The sequence below is a fragment of the Garra rufa genome, chromosome 15 (assembly GCF_049309525.1).
Source record: "Garra rufa chromosome 15, GarRuf1.0, whole genome shotgun sequence".
Lineage (NCBI taxonomy): Eukaryota > Metazoa > Chordata > Actinopteri > Cypriniformes > Cyprinidae > Garra > Garra rufa.
The window spans coordinates 14,547,205-14,565,834 of NC_133375.1; the positions used below are offsets into that span (position 1 = coordinate 14,547,205).

General features: G+C 35.0%; 1 protein-coding gene across 18 annotated transcripts in view; it reads right to left on the bottom strand.

Moving 5' to 3' along the window:
* Positions 1–18,630, bottom strand: part of rimbp2b (RIMS binding protein 2b) — a 186,569-nt gene that overhangs the window by 138,543 nt on the left and 29,396 nt on the right. For all 18 annotated transcript variants that reach the window (XR_012339272.1, XM_073818545.1, XM_073818547.1 and 15 more), the window contains exon 2: positions 13,637–13,783. Coding sequence is in view for 17 of the 18 variants with exons in the window: in XM_073818545.1 (XP_073674646.1) it covers positions 13,637–13,783 (147 nt within the window). In the remaining variant the exon portion in view is untranslated. The remainder of the gene's footprint in view (positions 1–13,636; positions 13,784–18,630) is intronic.

Consider the following 18,630-nt stretch of genomic DNA (forward strand, 5'->3'; position numbering starts at 1 on the left):
AAATAAATAAATAAACCAAAATATAATTGTGATTTATAAATAATAATTATTTAATTAAATTAATAAAAATAAATAAATAAATAAACAAACAAAACAAAAAATACAATTGTAATTATATAATAAATAAATACATAAATAAATGAATATTAATTAAAATATAAATTAATAAATTAATGTTATAAATAAATAACATTTTAATTTTATAAATAATAATTATTAAATAAATATTGAAATAACAAATTAAATTAAATAATAAATATCGAAAATAAATAAATAAAAACATAAAAATGATTATTTTAATTATATAAATAATAACCATTTAATTTACATGTATAAAAATAAGAAATAACTAGGGATGCACCGAAATGAAAATTCTTGGCCGAAACCGAAAACTGAAAAAGAGGAAACCAAGGCCGAAAACCGAAAACCGAAAGAATTATGCCAATTATTAGTACCATTGCATTTATGCTATGACTGTGTACTAATTTTACTAAAATCAAGGCTTTGCAATTGCATAAATTAATATTAAAGTTTCAAAGAATAAATCAGTTATATCAATTTAAACAATTATTATCAATCAAGTATTATATTACTTAAATAACATATACATATATTTTACTGCCTTTGTTTAAATTGTTTAAATTTTTATAACACATTATCTTGTGGATCCATCAGTTCACATTTACAACTCTACGTCTTTCTCTTCCAGCAGGAGGCGCTGTCAGAATGGTACACAAAGCAGTGCAGCACGTGCAGAGCTCATATTTATTCAATGGATAGCCTTTTGAAGTTTCATCAAATTAAGAGCTTTATTTAAGTCTTTCAAAAAACAACCCTTACACAATAGTAGGGGACTAAATTAATATCAGCATATGAAGTATAATCGTCTCTCATTGTCTCTGAGAGAATGCATGTCAGATGCTGAAAGCACTGTCAGTTTTTACTTTCACTTTCACATATTGCGCAGTTTTCACATTGCTTGTGTGATATCCATTGGCTCACCTCCACGGTTTAAAACATAAATATTTATAAAAATACAGTATATAGAAAAGACATATCTTTAAAATATTGTGACGTAACACCAACATAAAGCCATTGTTTTTCACTCACTGAAAGCCACATCTGTCTGCGCGCAATGCGCCGATCTCTGCTCTCATCACTGGCTGCATGCACGACTGCAGACACACCCTCTCTTGAAATTTCGGCATTACAAGTTTTGCAAATCGCTATCCGTGGGTCTTTCTCAGATATACTGAAATACGTCCACACCGCAGATGTGTTGCTTCAGATAAGTACGTGCAGGCTGCGGTTTCTGTTTGCGTCAACATACTGTTTCGGCCGTGTTGTTTCGGTGATAAAAGTCTTTCGGCCGAAAACCAAAAATGCACTTTTGGGCCATTTTCGGCCGAAAATTTTCGGTGGCCGAATATTCGGTGCATCCCTAGAAATAACTAAAATAAGAACATAAATAAGAAACTAAATAAATAAATTAATTAATTAATTAATTAATATTAAAAATTAAAACAAATGAGTGAATGGGTGCCGTCAGAATGAGAGTCAAAACAGCTGTGATGTAATGCCGAATTTCCCCAAATCTGTTCTGATGAAGAAACAAACGCATCTACATTTTGAATGTCCTCAGGTTAAGTACATTTTCAGCAATTTTTCATTTTTGGGAGAACTATTCCTTTAAAAACATGGAGAGCTTGAAAACATGAGCCAAGTAACATAAAAAGACACGATGCTCCATTGATCGATTTTTCTCACACACAGCATTTGCAAACATGCGTGCACAAATCTGACACACAGATTTAAATGCCTCTTGCTGCTTCTCCAGTACAAACACACACCCACACAGATGTGTGTATGCGAACACACACACGCACACACACACACCTCCAGTGCCAGAGATCTAATTAAGGGCTGTGAGATTGAACATGTCCCTCCTTCTGATAGCGTAAAATTAGATGTTACAGATTTGGATTGCATTCTCACTGTGACGTCTGACACGTCTGCTGGAAGGATGTGTGGTGTTCTGCTTTCGCGTGCGCGTGTTTGCATAGAGAGAAAAATAGACAATATGAGCTAATGCAAAATGTGAAAAGCAAATATATATACAGAGAGAGCGAGAGATAGAGAAAGTAAAAGAACCAGGGATATATGCAAACACACGCTCATATACACCCAGCGAATGTTGAACATCTCAACACAGAACATCAATATTTATGCACTGGCTGAGCTGAGATAATTGCTGCGGAAATCAATGTAAGTCTGTTGCTCACAGTGTATTTCATCTTCTTATGAAGGTCACATTTCGTTTTCACAGACTTAAAGGAGACACACACTTGCACAGAAACACTTTTTACATCCATATATTCCTGTATCGTTAAAATAGGTACACGTTATGCTACTGAAATACTATATATGAAAATGCTGAAATTGTTAAATAAAGTCGTTATTTTTGTTTTCTTGGTGCACAAAAAGTATTCTCGTAGCTTTATAACATTAAGGTTGAACCACTGATGTCACATGGACTATTTTAACGATGTCCTTACTACCTTTCTGGGCCTTGAACGTGTCATTTACCAGAAAGCTCTCGGATTTCATCAAAATATCTTAATTTGTGTTCTGAAGATGAACGAAGGTCTTATGAGTTTGGAACGACGTGAGGGTGAGTAATTATTGACTAATTTTTTATTTTTTTTTGGGGTGAACTATCCCTTTAAATTAACATTTGTTTCTTATAGCACACAGCTACATTACTAAAGGATAAAACGAAAATGAAAATAAACACTGATTTCAGGTTTAATATTTTAATAGTATAGTATAATAGCACTTTAACAGTATATACAGTTTGTCAAAAGTTAACATACACCTTGCAGAATCTGCAAAATGTAAATTATTTTACTAAAATAAGAGGAATCATACAAAATGCATGTTATTTTTAATTTAGCACTGACCTGAAGAAGATATTGCACATAAAAGATGTTTACGTATAGTTCAAAAGAGAAAATAATAGTTAAATTTATAAAAATTACCCTGTTCAAAAGTTTATATGTGACCCTGGACCACAAAACCAGTCTTAAGTCGCTGGGGTATATTTGTAGCAATAGCCAAAAATACATTGTATGGGTCAAAATTATTGATTTTTCTTTTATGTCAAAAATCATTAGGAAATTAAGTAAAGATCATGTTCCATAAAGACTTTTTTGTAAAATTCCTACTGTAAACCTATCAAAATGTAATTTTTGATTAGTAATATGCATTGTTAAGAACTTCATTTGGACAACTTTAAAGGTGATTTTCTCAGTATTTAGATTTTTTTGCACCCTCAGATTCCTCATTTTCAAATAGATGTATCTCGGCCAAATATTGTCCTATCCTAACAAACCATACATCAATAGAAAGCTTATTTATTGAGCTTTCATATGATGTATATATCTCAGTTTTGTAAAATTTAACCTTATGACTGGTTTTGTGGTCCAGGGTCACATATATACTTGATTCTTAATACTGTGTTGTTACCTGAATGATTTTTTAAGCATTTCATGAGTCCCTTGTTTGTCCTGAACAGTAAAACTACCTGCTGTTCTTAAGAAATATTCTTCAGGTCACACAAATTTTGGGGTTTTTCATCATTTTTGCGTATTTGCACCCTTTCCAACAATGACTGTATGATTTTGAGATCCATCTTTTCACACTGAGGACAACTAAGAAACTCATATGCAACTGTTACAGAAGGTTCAAACTCTCAGTGATGCTTCAGAAGCAAAAACTATGCATTAAGAGCTGGGGGATGAAAACTTTTGAACAGAATGAAAATGCATATTTGTTTTTAATTTAGCCTAAATATTTTTTTTTTAATGTAGTACTCCCTTCAGAAGCTACAGATGATACTTTCATGTTCCCCAGAAGACAAAATAAGTTAAATTTACCCCGATCTTCACATTCAAAAAAGTTTTCACCCCCTTTCACTCTTAATGCATCGCATTTCATTCTGAAGCATCAGTGAGCATTCTGTAATAGTTGCATATGAGTTTAAATACACAAAAATTCTAAACAAGAACAAAGAATTTGTGGGACCTGATGGATTTTTCTGAAGAACAGCACGCAGTTTAACTGTTCAAACAAGGGACTCATGAACAATTATCACTGAACAACAACAACAGCTATTGATCATTAAGCGTATGTAAACTTTTGAACTGGGTCATTTTTATGAATTCAACTATTATTTTCTCTTGTGGACTATATGCAGAGCCGGACAGTAATGGAGTACATTTACTTGAGTACAGTACTTAAGTACAATTTTGAGGGATCTGTACTTTACTTGAGTATCATTTTTTGGGAGGACTCATGACTTTACTCAAGTACATTTGAGAGGCAAATATTGTACTCTTTATTTTACATTTCTATCCATAAACGTGAGTACCCGTTACTTCTAAAAAAAAGGAAAAAAGAAAAATCTCGGAAACCCTCAAATTGTTGTTTCAAAAGAGTTGTCAAACATAGATTGTGTGTGTGAGAAAGTATTTTCTCCTGCCTTTGCCTGTATGTCAATGTGAGAGGAAGGGGCTTAATACTGTCACTCAAATGAGCTGAATTTTATTTTTCCTTCTTAGTACGCTGACCTAAACACAGCTGATTAGCTGAATTTCTTTAATCACTTAATCACAGTCAGGTTCAGAGGTGTCAGAACATTGCTATATTGCCTTCTTTGCTGGTTTAGGTTTATTGATTTGATTGATGAAAAAACAGAGAAACTCACATCTACAGTCGTGGCCAAAAGTTTTGAGAATTACATAAATATTGGAAATTGGAAAAGTTGCTGCTTAAGTTTTTATAATAGCAATTTGCATATACTCCAGAATGTTATGAAGAGTGATCAGATGAATTGCACAGTCCTTCTTTGCCATGAAAATTAACTTAATCCTGAAAAAAACTTTCCACTGCATTGTTAAGAAGGCTTCAGGGTGTCCAAGAAAGTCCAGTAAGCGCCAGGATGGTCTCCTAAAGAGGATTGAGCTGCGGGATCGGAGTGCCACCAGTGCAGAGCTTGCTCAGGAATGGCAGCAGACAGGTGTGAGCACATCTGGACGCACAGTGAGGCCAAGACTTTTGGAAGATGGCCTGGTGTCAAGAAGGGCAGCAAAGAAGCCACTTCTCTCCAAAAACATCAGGGACAGATTGATCTTCTGCAAAAAGTATGGCGAATGGACTGCTGAGGACTGGGGCAAAGTCATATTCTCCGATGAAGCCTCTTTCCGATTGTTTGGGGCATCTAGAAAAATGCTTGTCCGGAGAAGAAAAGGTGAGCGCTACCATCAGTCCTGTGTCATGCCAACAGTAAAGCATCCTGAGACCATTCATGTGTGGGGTTGCTTCTCATCCAAGGGAGTGGGCTCACTCACAATTTTGTCCAAAAACACAGCCATGAATAAAGAATGGTACCAAAACACCCTCCAACAGCAACTTCTTCCAACAACAGTTTGGTGAAGAACAATGCATTTTCCAGCACGATGGAGCACCGTGCCATAAGGCAAAAGTGATAACTTAGTGGCTCGGGGACCAAAACGTTGAAATTTTGGGTCCATGGCCTGGAAACTCCTCAGATCTTAATCCCATTGAGAACTTGTGGTCAATCCTCAAGAGGCGGGTGGACAAACAAAAACCCACTAATTCTGACAAACTCCAAGAAGTGATTATGAAAGAATGGGTTGCTATCAGTCAGGATTTTGGCCCAGAAGTTGATTGAGAGCATGCCCAGTCGAATTGCAGAGGTCCTGAAAAAGAAGGGCCAACACTGCAAATACTGACTCTTTGCATAAATGTCATGTAATTGTCGATAAAAGCCTTTGAAACGTATGAAGTGCTTGTAATTATATTTCAGTACATCACAGAAACAACTGAAACAAAGATCTAAAAGCAGTTGAGCAGCAAACTTTGTGAAAACTAATATTTGTGTCATTCTCAAAACTTTAGGCCACGACTGTTAGCTGAATATTCTTTTCTGATATTACACATTAATGTAAGCTGAGAATTTGCTTTAATGTTCTTGAGTATGCGGTGTGTTTAACACAGTCAGGTTCAAATGTGGGTGCAAAAAATCCATTAAAAACTCTAGCAGAGGTTTGTCAGAGCGTTGCCATTGTGCTATTGCCTTATGGGCAAGAGAGAAATGTTAAATAAAGCAACATGGTAAAAAGATGAAAATGACTTGATTTTACTTTCAATTCTCCAAGGTATTAACATTAACATTTTTCATAACTCCATGTATGACGTTTTTGTATATATATGTAAGCACTGTGGCAGTAGTAATGCAATATTTAGAAAATGTACTCTTGATACTCAAGTACTTTGAAAATCAAGTACTTCAGTACTTTTACTTAAGTAGACATCTGACTCTAGTACTTTTACTTGTACTTGAGTAAACTTGGGCAAGGGGTGTCTGTACTTTGACTCAAGTAATGAAGCTGTGTACGCTGTCCGCCTCTGACTATATGTAAACATCTTTTATGTGAAATATCTTATTCAGGTCAGTACTAAATAAAAAATATCATGCATTTTGTATGATCCCTCTTATTTTGGTAAAAAAAAAAAAAAAAAAACATTTAGCAGATTCTGCAAGGTGTAAGTAAACTTTTGCGCTCAACTGTGAATAATCCTAAATTAACACTGATAAGACCTGCCACAAAATTATTACCTTGCATACTATGCAGTGCAAATGGTTTAAAATTGATTTGCAGCCAAACACAGCTGCATGTTAGCATCTAACCGCCAAACCTCATGTTTCATTCAGTGTAAAATCAAATTTTCCAGTTTTGACTGCTCATAACATAAGATCGCTAAGAGCGAAACAGCTCTAAAATTTAGAGATTATTTATTTGGAAAAAACACTGCAAATGCATACTGTTGGTAATGCTAGCTACTAAATAATATTACTTAACATCCTAAAGACTACATTTTTAACAACTCTTTCTGATGTTTTTATCCTTCAACACAGTAAGGAAACATAAAAAGTGTAATTATAGTGTTTTAGAAATAAGCGCAATGTAAAGGACATTCACAGTCCTCTAATTTGCGGTTTTCTTGACAGACGGACAGGAGAGAGACCTATGGGGGCTTCTCTTATATCACTGCTTCTTTGATTTCACTCTCTGTCTCTCATCCTCCTCCTCCAGGCATCCCTCTCTCATCTCTCCAGCTCCTGCGTCACTCTTTCATCCTTTGCGGAATTCAAGTACGTGTGTGTGCGAGCGCGTCTGGAAGAGAGACATTTGAGTTGCATTTGAGCGTGCACGTGCCCGAGTGCATGTACGTGCGAGTGTGTGTGCGAGAAACAAGGTGTGCTTAACGCGTGTGTGCCGCCGTCCCCAAGATCCTCAACCTCAGCTAACTGGCTTATGAATGTTGGATGGGGGTTTTTATGATCTTGTTAAAACTGGTTACATTATTCAAAGCTCCATTCATTCAGAGAGAGAAAAGGCAAAGAGAGAAAGATGGATTGGGAGGAAGAGAGAGAGAGAGAGAAAGAGGCTGCAGGCTGAGTGAAAATTTAATGAATTCTCTCACGGTCGGAGGAAAAAACGATTGTGAAAGTTGGCAGGGAAGGACGAGATTTCAACTCCGCTGATTTCTCCTGTGTCATCAGCTCTTTTATTTTTTGCCTCATCTAATGGGAGATGTTCGAAGAAAGACAGGAGAAAGTGAGAAAGGGAGATGTCAGGGGTATCATTTCCATCCAGATGTGTGACACCGCAGACTCATGTTGCCTTCTCACCTTGTTAAGTCAGAAACTAAAATATTTCAGATGAACAGAACAGGACTGTGTTCTGTCTATTGTCTAATTTATACTACAGTTCCAACATTTGGAGTCAGTAAGATATTGAAATGTTTTTGAAAATCTCTTATTCTTTATTTTGGTAACTGAGTCATCAGTCGATTATTCTGACGATTAATCGAGTAATCGGATAATTATTATTCTTTTTTTTTTTTTTTGAGGTAATAAAAATAGACCTAAGCAAATAATAGCCTTTAACAGACTTAAATACATATATAATAGCAAGAAGACAATAATAATTGGTCTAATAATGCGTTTTATGGATTCTCATCTGTGGAATGCGCCACTTCCGGCATTTTGCCGGTTACTCAACACTGTAGCGATTTTTTTTAAATGGAGTACTCTAATTGAAACTAAGAATTGTGAAATTTTTTCACCCAAAAAAAGAAAATGATGTCATTAATTACTCATCCTCATGTCGTTCCAAACCTGTAAGATCTTTGTTCTTTGTTCGAAACACAAATTAAGATAGTTTTGTTGAAATCCGAGAGCTTTTTCTGACCCTGCATAGACAGCAACGCAACTACCACGTTCAAGGCCTAGAAAGGGTGTAAGGACTAAGGCTGTCACTAACGATTATTTTGTTAATCGAGTAATCTATCGATTATTCTGATGATTAATCGAGTAATTGGATAACTAGAATATTTTTTTATTAATAAACCAGACCTAAGTGAACAATAGCCTTTAAAATGACTTAAAATACATATATAATAGCAATGAGGCAATATTAGTTCAAAGTATCAAAATAAAGTAATTTTATTGAACAAAACTGTTAAAATACATAATATATTATAAACAGTAGAGCTAATGTACATTACAAGTTATAAAAAAATGCCTGCAGAGGGCTTCAACGGCCTGACGATTGTTTTTACACTTTACTGCACAATCTAATCCTTATACAGACTCAACAAACATTTAATTCAAATGTCCACTTAATCTTTAATATTTGCCCATTTTTGTATAATACAAAAGCTACAGCCACTGTAATTTCTTGAATATGTGGACAGCAAAACATGTAAACTCAGAGTGAGGGTTTAAACTTTTATTTTGAAATTGCGATGAATAGTTAGCATATTGAGAAAGATATTGATGCATTCTCCTGTGTTTGCGCAGGTTTGCGTAATCAATTTACCTTACTAATTTGATGAAATGGCACACGTTGCATTCCTAGATGAACGTTATAATAAACCCAAACTCACAACAACATGTAGAGATGGAGTTTGAGACGCTTCACACATGTAAATAATAACAGTTTGTGTGGAGCAGCATTTACTGTAAACTGAGCCACTCTGACACGCATGTACGTAACCAACACAGCGTATATATTAAGCCTGCATCGCATATATTTATTTAATTGAATCTTAGCGTTTGTGAATTCTTAATAGCTTTATGCATTATTCTGATTTTTTTTTTTTATCGAATACTCAAAAAGATTTGAGGAATCGTTGCAGTCCTAGTAAGGACATTATTAAAATCATACCTTTCTAGGCCTTGAACGTGTCAGTTGCGTTGCTGTCTATGCAGAAAGCTCTCAGATTTCACCAAAAATATCTTAATTTGTGTTCCAAAGATAAGAGAAGGTCCTACAGCTTTGGAATGACATGAGGGTGAGTAATTAATGACAGAATTTTATATCCCTTTATATTTTATAAACCTTTATTTGAAAGAGCGGAATGTATGATGCTATAGAAAAACAGCATAACATAACCAGTCATGCGAACAGGAAGAGTCTTTTTAATGAAAGGCTGTCTGGTAAGAAATCTTACTTCACCCCTCATTGGCATTCACTGTGGATCCTGTGTTTATGCATGTGCACCTGCAGGCTCCATATCACACTCCTTCACTGTTGACGATAAGAGATACTTGAGACATGTGTGTGAGTGTTTCCAGTGCTGAGATAGGGATGCGAGCGTGTGAAGAGATGTGAGATCACATGTGGAGATGATACTGGTGGACAGCCTCTCATTAGTCCCCTCACCCATCGGGACTAGTTTTAATGCTTGCAGATGAACGTCACAGCTTAGGATAGATGCTAGTGACAATGTGTTCGTGTGGTGTGATTAGCCAAATAACATTGTCATGATGTCATATTCCTGCAGCGCTGGAGTGATAAGTCACATGACATTTACGCCTCTTATGATTGGGTAAAAAAGCAACTGGCATTGGGATGAACTGGAATACTAACTGACAGCTGTCTTAAGGTGGCCTCTTTGGTTGTGAAAGAAACGAGGAAGACAGAGACAGAAGGAGGAAGTAGTCTGGCCAGACTAGCTCCTTCTAAGCGTTAATAAGAAGGATAATGAAATTAGAGGTCTATGGAAGGCTTGTAGTGTGGTCACCATGCTGTTCTAACTTCATTAGCAATTATGTAAACATGGGCAAACACCATGTTTTCATGTGCGTGCTTACTTTTTTTCTATATTAGTCACATTTCTGAAAATGTCCTAAAAATGCTGTAAATTTAAGGGGGTTCTTAAACATTCTTAAAATATAAAGACTGCTATATACAGTTGAGGTCAAAAGTTTACATACACTTCACAGAATCTGCAAAATGTTAATTATTTTATCAAAATAAGAGGGATCATACAAAATGCAGGTAATTTTTTATTTACTACTGACCTGAATAAGATATTTCACATAAAGGTGTTTACATGTAGTCCACAAGTGAAAATAATAGCTGAATTTATAAAAATGACCCCATTCAAAAGTTTACATACACTTGATTCTTAATACTGAATGTTGTTAACTGAATGATCCACAGCTGTGTTTTTGTTTTGTTTAGTGATAGTTGTTCATGAGTCCCTTGTTTGTCCTGAACAGTTAAACTGCCTGCTGTTCTTCAGGAAAGTCCTTCAGGTCCCACAAATTCTTTGGTTTTTCAGCATTTTTGTGTATTTGAACCCTTTCCAACAATGACTGAATGATTTTGAGATCCAGCTGAGGTTTCAGGACAACTGGGGGTCTCATATGCAACTATTACAGAAGGTTCAAACGCTCACTGATGCTTCAGAAAGAAAAACTATGCATTAAGAGCCGGGGGTGTAAACTTCTGAACAGAATGAGGATGTATAAATTTAAAATTCTTATTTGGCCTAAATATCTTCTTTTTTTTTTATTTAGTACTGCCCTTCAGAAGCTGATCCTGATCTTCAAATTCAAAATGTTTATACCCCTTAATGCATTATGTTTCCTTCTGAAGCATCAGTGAGCGTTTAAATCTTCTGTAATAGTTGCATATGAGTCCCTCAGTTATCCTTAGTTTGAAAAGATGGATCTCAAAATCATACAGTCATTGTTTGAAAATACTAAAAAAACAAAGAATTTGTGGGACCTAAAGGATTTTTTCTGAAGAACAGTGGGCAGTTTAACTGTTTAGGACAAACAAGGGACTCATGAACAACTATCACTAAACAAAAACGACTATCACTAAAGATATAAAAATGACCTAGTCCTTTTTTCTCTTGTGGACTAAATGTAAACATCTTTCATGTGAAATATTTTATTCAGGTCAGTACTAAATAAAAAAAAATGATCCCTCTTATTTTGATGAAATAACATTTTGCAGTTTCTGCAAGGTGTATGTAAACTTTTGACTTCAAGCGTATTTTTATGTTCATCCCATAAATATGGGAAATATTTTAAAGTTTGCATAAAAATATATTTTATTTTGAATGGTTTATTTATGAATACATTTTTTTTTTTTACTGACCAAAATAATTAAATCTTCCAGTAAAACAACAGACTTCTTTCGACTTACTTATGTTGGATTTCTCCAATCATTTCGTTCATGTGAACTCCACTGCTTTCTTACAATCAACTGCAGGATTGCAATTGGATCTACTTCCATTTCATGAAAAACTGATGGAAAGACCTAGAGCTGTCACGATTCTTTGATTCAATTTGAGTATTCAATTGAAAGAAAAATCTGACTGTAATTTACCTGTGTTGAGTAACCGGCAAGAAGCATGAGCATATTGTTTTTCTACCCATTATTAATATTATATCTTAAAACTGAGAGAAACATTTTCAATTCAGTTCATTTATTTACATTTTTTAAAAACGTTTTTTTTAAAACCAGGTGTTTTGCTTTAAAACTGGATATTTTATGTTCAATGTTGATATAAACAAAAATCTCATATTGAATATATTGAATTTGTTAACATTTACACCCCAAAATGCATTTGCAAAACCATTTCCATTTGTTTTTCCCATTACACCCTTTGTGCCCCACTTTGAGGTTCCTGGACTGGGTGAACTTCTCATAATCACTATTCACGAGTAAGAAAAAATATAATGTATCACCATGTCCCCTCAGCTTTCAGACTGTTCCTATGCACCAGCTTGAAACAACTATGAATCGTGAACAATGTAACAGTCCTCAATAAGTTTCAGTAATAAGCCCAAAACCTCATCTTGTCAAAAAAAAAAAAAAAAACTCTTTTCTATATCTAGAAACCCGACACACCTTACTTCTCACTTTGCTAACACCACTTCATACGCACACAATTTCAAGACGTCATTCTGCACAGATGGTTTTCCATTAACATTTAATTCTTTTATCACACTTGAGTGTTCCCTCAAACAGTGTTGCCAAACAGGGCTGATGACTGGCTGCCTCTGCTCATACACACAAACATATGCAGCACTCCTACATGCTTATTTTCAGTTTTTGAACAATGCAAAAATGTGACACACCAAAATAGGATAAATGACATGCTAATGGACTGCTTTTATAAAAATACGGTTTCCAAGCAACTAACAGGTGAGAGGAGCTGCAGCCCTGTGCGTCCACAATACTGACAAAATGAGAGAAACAAAAAGAGAAAGTGAGACTGAGAAAGAGAACCAAACATGATCCCATGAAAAAGATGTGCAATCATGAGAACACATATGATACAAGTAAACAGCATAATTATGTCGACTATATATCCGTGATACAGCATAAGCCAAAAAATGTGCAATGCATAATGCAACAAATCTCAATTCGATACATTTGGGTTAAAATTCCGTACATGTAATCCAGTATTCTGTGAACAAAACACCATTAACAGTACTGGAAGCTACTGAAAGGGGGAACGTAATGACTCACAAATAGCTTCTACTGGGTAACATGATGTGACAGGAATATAAGCTGGTGTGTGCATATAATCAATGCAATTCATTTTCATCTGGCCCAGCACATTCAAACTATCTCTGGTGGGATATGTGTGTGTATGTTTGTGTAATGTTAAAATCAGTTTAAGCAAACGTTCAGGCAGAATAGAACTCTTCTTCAATCTTTGCTTTTGTAAAATAAAACTCTTAAACATTAAAGGATTAGTTCACTCCTGAATAAAATTTCCTAATAATTTACTCAGCCCCATGTCATCCAAGATTGTTCATGTCTTTCTTTCTTTCTTCAATCAAAAAAAATTAAGGTTTCCGAGGAAAACATATAGTGGACTTCAATGGGATCAGCAGGCTGACAGTCCAAAGGTAAGTATTTGTGTTTAAAAAGTATATAAACTCTTTTTTTTTTTTTTTGGAAAATGTATTTCTCGGCTGGGATCATATGAAGCTGCATCCAAACTGCAATTTGGACCTTCAACCCACTGGCGACCACTCAAGTCCACCATATGAAGAAAAATCCTGAAATGTTTTCCTCAAAAAACGTAATTTCTTTTCGACTGAAGTAAGCAAGACATGAAGATCTTGGATCACATAGAAGTGAATTAAAGTATTTCCATTTTGGGATGAACTAATCCTTTAAGACTGTTATCATTGGCATACGGTTAGGAGGACAGATGCATGCAGACTGACCAATAGTTTGTGCTGTTGTCGAAGCAGGTAGAGAGCGGCGGTCTCTGGTGAGAGTTTGTGTTTCCTGTCCTCTAGCAGCCGGTACGTTTCCACATGCTGAGGCGACAACTCAGAAAAATGCAATGGAAACACCTCATTCCTCAGTTTCTGGAAAACATAGAAACATACCATATAAATACAAGACACACAGATATATAACAAATAGTAAAATACTGTATTTTTAACAAATTGATTACAACTTGTATTCAGGAAGGACACATTTGTAACATTTATAATGTTGCAAAAGATTTCTATTTCAAATAAATGCTGTTCTTTTGAACTTTCCATTCATCCAAAAATCTAAAATGTATCATGGCTTTCACAAACGTATTAAGCAGCACAACTGTTTTCAACATTAATGACAATTGTTTGTTTTTTCCCCACAGAGTACAACATTTTAAGAAGTGAAAGAATTATTTCACTGCATAATAAAAATGTACTGATAATTTACTCACCATATGTCATACAAGATGTTCATGTATTTCTTTCTTAATTCAAAAAGAAATTTTGGTTTTTGAGAAAAACATTCCAGGAATTTTCTCCATATAGTGCACTTCAATGGGGACCAATGGGTTGAAGGTCCAAACGGCAGTTTCAATGCCGCTTCAAAATGCCGAGGCCGAGGAATAGGGGTCTTATCTAGCAAAATGATTGGTCATTTTCTAAAAAAAAACATAAAAATTTATATACTTTTAACCACAAATGCTCATCTTGGACTAGTCCGACTTCACAAATAATCACACGTTATGTACTACCAGTCAAAAGTTTGGACACACTTCCCCAATCTCTTTAATGGGCAAGTGTGTGCAAACTTTTGACTGGTAGTGTAGGTTAAAGTATCGACCCAGTATTTACAAAGCAAACATGCAAAGAAAGTCAAACGGCCTTTACAAAACATTTTAAACAACGATGTCAGAAGATTTTGAAGTTGTAGGGGAAATTTAGATGCAAAACCAATGTACACAGATAAAGAACTAACACGAGTGACCTTTCTAACATGATTATGTCTTTCGTTAAGTCGCAGACGTGCATCACAGAGCTAGTGCCATAAATGTATTTTTTTATTTTTTTTTTAGAAAATGACAGTTCACTCCGCTAGGTAAATGTCACACCGCTGGACAATTTAGTTGGTTTCACCCATCATCTCCCCCCACTGCTCTGTGTATTTTGGTTCATCCCTCATTGTCTGCACCTGTGTTTGTAATCAGTCTGTGTATTTAAGGTGTGTGTTTGTCCTCTATCCTAGTCGGTCTTTGATGTTATCACCCGGTGTTCCTGTGCCTCCTGAGTTTTCGTTGGATTTATTAAATATACGTCTTTTACTACGTCGTTGTTCGTGTATTCCTGTGTAAAATGTGACAATAAGTCTGTGTACATTGGTTCTCCATCTAATTTTCTTCAAAATCTTCTGACATTGTTGATTTACATTTTTTGTAAAGGTCGTTTGACTTTCTTTATATGTTAGCTTTGTAAACACTGGGTCGATACTTCAACCTATATCACACGTGACTATTCCAACGTGACTACATGAAGTCGAGCTAGTCCAAGATGAGAATTTCTGGTTAAAAGTATATACATTTTTATGTTTTTTTGTTTTTTTTTTTAGAAAATTACCAATCATTTTGCTAGATAAAACCGTTATTCCTCGACTGGGATTGTGTAGAGCCCTTTGAATCTGCACTGAAACTATGATTTGGACCTTCCACCCACTGGCCACCATTGAAATCCACTATATGGAGAAAAATCCTGGAATGTTTTGCTCAAAAACCTTCATTTCTTTTCGACTGAAGGAAGAAAGACATGAACATCTTGGATGACATGGGGTGAGTAAATTAATAGAAAATTATAATTTAGAAGTGAACTGATCTTTTAATCAGTTATAGAAATAAAAAAATAAAAAAACATGCTGTAAGCACGTTGTATTAGAAAATGTCATCTGTACGCTAAATATCAGACAAGCGGCATCTGCAAATAATGTTAAAGCTTTTCTCAGAACCAACTGTACTTTTATGTGCCATTACTCCAAGGTCAAATGTGAAAATATAAACTTTAATATGTTTTCATTTTCCTGTCTACAGGAATAAAATATAAATCTTTCATCTAAACAAGCATGTCATCCACCATTAAACAATCTAGCTAGCTAGTGTGTCTGTGTTTACACTGCATGTTCTTTGTTAGCAGAGTGACTCTTTTGTGGTTCTTGTCAACAGTGCTGGTTTCCTGTAAGGCCTGACTTTAGCAGGTGGCCAATGAGTACAAAGCAACATTACACCATCATCATGTTCTTTACACATTACCAGGGGCTATTACTACTCTGGCAAGCAAACAGGAGCTTATCAGTGTGCCTGTTTGTGCATGTGTATGTGTGTCCATAAACTGGTTTGGATTACATACAAAACATCAACACCTGCTCCATTTGATTGTAGAGAACAACAGGCATGAAAACAAAATGTGGGTATATTAAAACTGCTGTAAATGGACAACACGCACACAAACACACAGACAATGATTTTGCTCGCTGCTATTAGGAGGTTGAACCAGATGTTTGGCTTCAGCAAAAGCTCTCAGTGCCCGAAAAGCCTACAAATTCAAGTGGCTGTCAGCCTCCCATGATCTGATTGAAATATTATGAGTGAACAAACTGAACATTCAAGAAACAGCCACTTCACTCAGCATGAATAGAGGACAAAATCAACGTGACATGCAAAGTTATACTCAAATGTCTACAAATCTGACACCACATTGAAAATCTAATTGTTGCTGTTTTTCAATTATACTTCAAACATAGAACATAAAAAAAATCTTGAACACTCATGTGTTCTTTACCTATAAAACAAAGACATAACAAAAAATAAGACTTTTGGACCCCATTTCATATTAAAATACAATAAAGAAAATATCTCTGTAGTGGATTGACAATATCTACGATGCCATTTTAAAACAGTCCAAAATTGTGGTATAACAAGCAGCGAAAACAGCCATGTAACGACCCAGCAAGCAGATTACAGTACCTACATATGAGGCATTTGAGATCTCCAGATACTCACACCTGCTTAAGCGTCCGCTCTTAAGATGAGTTAGCCTAACGGTTAGCCTAGCCCTCCAGATCACAGGAAGCAGAAGGAACAAAAAGCATGTTTACTAATTCATGGCGGCGGTCAGGTGTAACAGGGGGCGGCCTTTGTTCTGGAGAAGATTCAGAAACGTTACACTGAGATCCTGAAGCGTGGACAATCTACTGGGGCTAAAATTAGACTGTTGTGCGGATAGCCGTGAAGGGAAAATGGTTTGATCATTGATAAGCACGTGAAAACAAATAGCCTTGAGTAGCCTGGTGACCCCCAGGCATGTTGTGTTATGCTTTCGTGCAACTGTGTCTTTTGGCTGTGGTTGGCTGTATGTTGACTGAGCGTTTGTGAGCATGTGTGTCTGTGTTTGCGTCACAACTGATCTGACAAAGCTGTCTGGCTCCTTGAAGTGGCTCATATGACATTTTCCGAAAATAAACACTGAACTGGTCCAAAAAAAAAGTGAATGAATGAACATACAGCATACACTCTAAAATGCTGGGTAAAATATGGACAAACCCAGCAAATAGGTTATTTAGACCCAGCAACTGGGATAAATGCTTAACCCAACCTTCTGGGTAACTATTGCTTAAAAATTACAATATGGCTGATTTAAAATGAACTCCAAAACGGTTGTAAATTTAAAAATCAGACACTTCATTATTAGAAGCATCAGCAATAATCAAACGGTAGACATTTACTACAAACACTTAAGGCGAGACACTGCAGGTGAATAGTGTAAAAAAGGTATTATTTAATGTAATATGCACTAACAAATGTCAAAAGTTTTTACAGAGGGAATTTTGTGCATCCTATTTCATCACGCCATAATTCAGAAAAAACTCAGAACAGCCAGGAAACACTATATTTTTACCCATTTTTAGCCATCAAGCAAATTATATATGAACAAATCCCTCTGTAAAAACCTTCAGGATACAGACAGGAATAAAAATGTAAAGGTTGGTGTGTGTGAGTGTTGCTGAAGTGGAGATTTATGGCTTAGTGTTGGAGAAAAAAACAATTTTGAGAAAACGGCCTTTAAAAATATGCATTGTAATTGAAGTCTATTGACACAAACAGATAAAGTGCTATAAAAGAAACACTTAACAGTGTTTTTTGGATGTTTTCTTTCCACTAGTCTTAAAAAATTGAGTATTTAAATATTATTTATTCACCTTATTAATAAATGTTCATTTATTGAATACATTAAACCTATTATGGGTTAATTTTAAGCAAGTAATACAGTAATTTTTAAGCAAGTTGAGTTGCTAGCATGGACTAGAGCTGTGCAATTAATCGAAATACAGTTTTGATTTTGATTTCGACTTCCAACGCTTATGATAACAATAATCGAGATAAAATTATTATTGTGCTCCATTCTGCCCCTTTCCAGCAGTGTGTTTCACTCCTCCATAAAAGCCTAAACTTCATGTGGAAATCAGTAAAATCATGTAACTTGCAAAATAGGACATGCTTAACTTTATGTTTAATTAATGTTTATTAGATTTATTTTGTGTTTTTAAAAGCGTGATAAAGAACTTGTGCTATTCTGTAACAATACATTTACCTTAGAATAGCCATTCGACATCCATAAGCTCATCAATCAGCTATAAAAATAACTATAAAGAAAAGGATTTTGCTATATTTATGCGCTATTGCATATTAATATTATTCTACTAACCTGTTGTCTACATGATAATTAATTAACTCTTATAAAGTTTTGGTCATATGAAATAAAGTCAGCTGTTATATAAATTTTCATACATGAAGAATGTAAAATATTATACATTTGTGTAGAATTTTATATGTAAAATGTTTTCTATTTCTATTTCTATGTTTCCATTTTAACATATAATTAATTTTTTTATTAATTTAATTTTAACCTAA